Source organism: Etheostoma cragini, chromosome 4 (assembly GCF_013103735.1).
Source record: "Etheostoma cragini isolate CJK2018 chromosome 4, CSU_Ecrag_1.0, whole genome shotgun sequence".
Taxonomy (NCBI): domain Eukaryota; kingdom Metazoa; phylum Chordata; class Actinopteri; order Perciformes; family Percidae; genus Etheostoma; species Etheostoma cragini.
Genome location: NC_048410.1, coordinates 19,297,333 through 19,303,018, shown reverse-complemented (window position 1 = coordinate 19,303,018; position 5,686 = coordinate 19,297,333). Strand labels below are relative to the sequence as shown.

General features: G+C 39.2%; 1 protein-coding gene across 3 annotated transcripts in view; it reads left to right on the top strand.

The window, feature by feature from the left end:
• ppp1r16b (protein phosphatase 1, regulatory subunit 16B) overlaps positions 1-5,686 on the top strand; it is a 76,900-nt gene that overhangs the window by 63,126 nt on the left and 8,088 nt on the right. For all 3 annotated transcript variants that reach the window (XM_034869319.1, XM_034869320.1, XM_034869321.1), the window contains exon 5: positions 1,331-1,434. In XM_034869319.1, coding sequence (XP_034725210.1) covers positions 1,331-1,434 — 104 coding nt within the window. The remainder of the gene's footprint in view (positions 1-1,330; positions 1,435-5,686) is intronic.

Sequence of the window (5,686 nt, the reverse complement as noted above, 5' to 3'; positions counted from 1 at the left end):
AAAGTGTAGTGTGTTGGGGAAAAAAAAATGATCACAAAGCAGGCCAGCCTGGACTGGGTGTTGAACCTGGGCCAGACTCTGCAGTTGGGTGTTGCCGGCAGCGCAAACCTCTTTGCCAGTATGCTACCGAACAGTTAGTGTTGAAAAGCGTAATAGAATAGCATGTCAAAAAAGCCATCAAAAGGTTATAGCATTTATCGAAAAAAGTCATAATATATTTTCAAAAAAAGTCATAGTATACCATGTCAAAAACAGCCATTGAAAGATTAAAGTGTAGTATGTGAAGAAAAAAATATATACATATACAGGCCAGCCTGGACATTAAACCTAGGCCATACTCAGCATTGATTACTCGTTACTTGTGTGTTGCCAGCAGTACGAACCACTTTGCCAGTGTGCCACCAAATAAATGGTGTTGAAAACCATAATAGAATAGCATGTCAAAAAATCCATCAAAAAGTCATTGTATAGTATGTTGAAAAAAGTAATAGTATAGTATGTGGAAGAAAATGAAATTTTCCGTATGTGGAGAAAAAAGACAAAATATTGTGTGTCAAAAAAGTGATTAAAAAGTAATAGTGTAGCATGTCGTAAAAAGCGACAAAAAGTCATAGTATAGTATTGAAAAAAGTTATTAAAAAATCATATTAAAGTATGTAGAAAATAGGTGGGGAAAAAAGTGATAGTAAAATATCAAAAAAATGTCATAGTATATTATGTCGGAAAAAGCCGTTGAAAGGTTAAAGTGTTGTACGTTGAAAAAAAATGTATCAGGAAGCAGGCCAGCCTGGACTGGGCATCGAACCTGAGCTATAATCAGCAGCTGTGGGTTTGCCAGCAGTGCAAACCACTTTACCAGTATACCACCAAACATTTAGTGTTGAAAACAGTGATAGAATAGCATGTCAAAAAATCTATCCAAAAGTCATAGTATAGTATGTCGAAAAAGTGAAAAAGAAATCACAGTACAGTATCGAGAATAGTAATAGAAAGGTATAAGTAAAATATGTCAGAAAAAGTCAATGTTTGTTGGTTGAAAAAAGTGTTAAAAAATTAATACCAAAAAAAGTAAACGTGTAGTATGTCAAAGAAGGTCATAGTATAGTATGTCGAAAAAAAGTGATGAAGTCATAGTATAGTATGTTGAAAAAAACATCAAAAATTAAATTGTAGCGTGTCGAAAAGTCATATTATTGTGTCAAAAAAATGAAAATAATAAAGTCAAAAAAATGACAAAGTCATCGGATAGTATGTAAGAAAAAAAGAGTAATAATTAAGTTGTAGTATTAATATTCCAAAGGTGTTAATCATTTATCTTTCTCTAACACAGCGGTGCAGATTTGCTGGCAGTCAACTCTGATGGGAACATGCCATACGACCTGTGTGAAGACGACCCAACACTGGACATCATCGAGACAGCTATGGCCAACAGAGGTAGAGTGGAAATGTTTGAGGAGAGTGCACGACCACAGACATCGGGGTCTTCAGGGTGTAGCTCTTTGTTAATAAGCACAGACATCTCATTTCGAGCATTGCCACCTTTCCCTGGCAGGTTTGATCAGCTCTGTCGAGTAAGCTAATTACCATTAGCTCCATGAGTTGGTTCAGCTGTCCTGTCCTGACGTTTTAATGTTTTAACGAGACACTTCAAACAGGATTCTTGGGGAAAAAAGGGGTGTTAAATTGCACTTGATGGCTACATAGATGATATTGTGCCACTGAGTCTGAAGCTGGCCAGGAAAAAGGTCATCACCCTCACCAGTTGATGATCCCTCTGAAAGTAAATAAGGAAACAGCATTGTTCTTGTGCTGCAGTGTAGAGTGAGTTAGTCCTTGAATTAAAAAAAATGCTTTTTTAGATGAGGATAACACTGCCCTGGGGTGCTGGACTGTAAACTTTACCAAAATCCAATGAGTGCAGACCAGAGCTGCTGATGGTAAACTGTGACAGCATCCAGGATCGGCTTCTATGCAGCGGATTTAAATTGGGCTTTTTATTAAACGTTACTGGTGACCCTACATATTAATACACTTGGTTATTGATGTGCTCCTTGGCTTCAAAAGTAACACTTAATTATTACTGTAGCTAATTAGCTGGCCTTGCTACAACTGCAGCCTACGTTAGAGATAAACACACCGTTTGATCCAGTCCTCACACTTCCAACATCCTCCAAACTCTTGAATGTTAGAGTTTTGCCACAGCCCCATACACACAGTTTAGCTTGTCACACCTACCATGCCAAGTAATGTTTGCTAAGCTATGATTGGACAGTTGCTGTTCAGGGGAGGGGTTTAGCTAATGTTCAATATTGTACAAATATGTTTATTTGATAGTTGTCTGTAACGCTTTCCTTACTAGTAACTAAAAGTATAATTCTTCCTTAACCGTAACAGCAGGATAAGAGTGTTTGTAGCTTGTAGCCGTGTTAAATTATGTTCACCCCAGAAATAGATCGTTTAGGGAGATGGCTGCTTGGTTGTGACCTCATCAAGCACTTAGTGTCCCGCACCGTTTCATGATTGAGACTTTGACAAGCTCTGAGGTATTCACAGTTCTCTCACCCCCGGCGGGATGCAGATTGGAATACTGCATATTCACGCTGAATCGCTGTAAACAAACAGTGTGCGAAGTTTGACGTGACGGAGAGAGAGTTCAAGGAGATCAGCACCGACGTGCACGTCAGTGAGGGAAGAGAGGGAAACGTGTGCTGTGATTTACATGTTTGTATTCTAGTCTGTGTTTGTGTGATAAAAAGAGAGTAGGGGTGAAGGATAGCTTTATTTAAACTGGAGTTAAATCACACTCAACATTCTTCACATAAGCTCTCCTTGTCAGTGTTTTGTTTTCTAATCTACAGCATGAATCCTCAGTGAGACACAAAGCAGCTAAAGCTGTGGCTGCGGGGGTTTTGAGTGGGACCTGCTGAAATGTAGTTGGCTTAAAGGAGTAGTTCAGTTTTTTGGGTAAATCTTTGCTTTCCTGTTACAAATTAGATTACTGAAATGTCTGAACTAACTGATGCCCCTCTACACGCCTATACACTCGCCTTTTTCGTTGAGCAGTGACGTTTAGCACACAAAAGTCTGTGTCTTATTGTAATGCTGTTTTGTTAAATGCCTCTTAAACCCGAAATATCCTTCCTTCTCTAGACATATGACACACAACATACTGCTGAGAAAGCTACTGTTCCATGGCGGTATCATTGTTGAAAATGTCAGTTGGATTTTTAATGAGGTATTCTTTCTTCTGGAACATGGCCTGAAAGCTTTGGTTTCACTTTGGCTCTCTGTAGGAATCTGCTTTCGGGGCAACTTGCAGCTAACTCAACTAGCATCCTATTCATCTTGTTTGTTTACGGTACATGTGTGCGGCTGTTGGTTGCTGTCGATTTAGCATGTGTACATGCTAGAAACAAATAGTAACAAATGAGAAGGTTGGAAAATAATGGCGTTTTCCTTGGTGAAGGTGCCCTTCAGCATGAAAGTAAATCCCAAAGGCTTTATATCAGAGCTGCTCAGTGGTAAACAAGAGAAATCTGTGTGGAAGCAGGGTGCTGCTGAAGAGCATCGTAACTGCTCCGTCATATTTCCCTGGACAATTAAAGGTCGGACAGAAAGCCCTGTCATGGTAATTACTGTATTGTAAACAAGGGCAGGGTTAATGATTTGATAGTTGATTGATAGTATTGATGTATCCTCAGTAAAACAATGTTGGAAAGTCAGAGGGAGAGACTGGGGGCTTCGAGAGGGAAAACATAGACTGCCGAAAATGATGTTCTCAGTTTGCTGTGGGATTCTCGAGCCGCAGAATGCAGATAGCGGTACAGTAGGTGAGAAGAATGCTTATTAAGCCGATCGAAGGGAGGGAGACAGCTAATTGCTCCCGTAATGTTCTCAGCACTGTACTGCTGGATTAGGAGTCTCTCTCCAGAGACGCCACAGGGATGGGCACACCTGCACTCTCTCTCAGACACACACACACACACGATGGACTTTTATGGAGCTTTTATCTAATAATATGGAATGAATGAGTTTTAAATAGCAATACTCACTCTTATAGGCTGAGACAACTGTCAATCAACCAAACGCCCCCAAAAACATACCACATTTAAGACAAAATCTTAACAGAGTTTGTGTGTATTTTGAGACAGAGGTTTGGCCTTTTTGCTTGAGAAAATAGATGCAGATGGGAGTTGTAATTAACTGTAGTGTATCTAGTTGTGCTTTTAGCCACAACTATGCAGCCATCTTTGAATAAATTAGCCTTAAAATCTCAAGAGTATTTATTATAGGACACAGCTAAAGTTGAAGTTTAGCTAAGAAAAACAGGTCCTGGGAACAGTTAGGTTTTTCATGATTAACTCGTTTTCTTATTTATGTGATGATATATTGTCAGTTTTTCTTTAAAAACATTAGTTATAGTATGACAATGAGGAATGTTTGCCGTATTGTACATTTTTAAATCCTTTGTGGCATTACCAAGCTGTGGGGCATCAGTGTAGCTAAGAGACGGATGCTTACTAGCAGAAACAACAGAAAACATAGAAGAAAATAGTAGCTGGAGGATGGCATTTCATTCACGTTGACAAAGGGGACTGTCACTGCCCTGATTCCTGCACCCGTAAACACCCTCGGGCTGTGACTCTGGTTGTGAATTCAGAGAGAAGTACCATTTTTTTCAGAATCACTGGCCATCACATGTTGGTATGAGCCATGGCTGAAAGAAGAGACACTGGAAGAGGAGCTTGTCTTTAATATGGCGGGGATGTAGATTTGCCTTGAGCTTCACTCGCCCAGGTTCAATTTATAACAGTGTCACCGGGAAAAGGTCTTAGGGCTGATGTACTGACAATAACATTTGCACAGTCACGTGATTCCTTCCTACTTTCTATTTAAAGTAAAAGTGGTAAGTTTCAGGAGATTGTCCTCCATGCTCCACAAAAAGGATTATCTTTAAATTAATAATCCCATAAATGCAATTCCAGCGGTAAGCTTTTATTTCTAGTTGCTGTCACGTGGACATTCATGTTCATGTGACAAATAAAATAAAATGGTTTGTTTATTTTTTTAAATTAAGGAATCAATCAGGTAATTAATTGTAGTTTTAATAATTCACATATTCAGTCACACTTCAGGCTGTTTTCACCATTATTAATCTGTCCTTAAACTTGCTGGACAGCACGGTACATTACAGCCGAGCTGTGGGGGAAGAAGTCAAGTGTGGTGGTCACAGAATGGACTCGTACCTGGCAGTCGAAGCGATGGATTAAAGGAGGAATTTAGAGTGGCTGTGACAGACAGAATCACCCGAGCTTCAACTGGGCCACAGACCATAAAACTCTTTGCCACAGGACGGTATGAAAGCCAGCATCTAAGTAATCTACTGTACGCCACTTAAACAAAACTGTCTTTTCATTACATTTTTTAGTAATGGAAGATCCAAATACCGTACTGTAGGCAGCTCAGTGTTGATCCTACAAGTGGTGTTTCCAGCTTGAAATAAGTATTTTTAAGTGAATTTATTTGCTTTAATCATTAACATTTGTTTGTTTTTTTTAATTTTTTTAAATGTTATAAATTACTCATGTCTAAGTTTGTGGCCATTATAGATCACTGCAACACAACAAATATCAGTGTCTGCTGCTGTCCCATTAAAACGTCCCTTTAAATCTTAAATCCCCCCCCC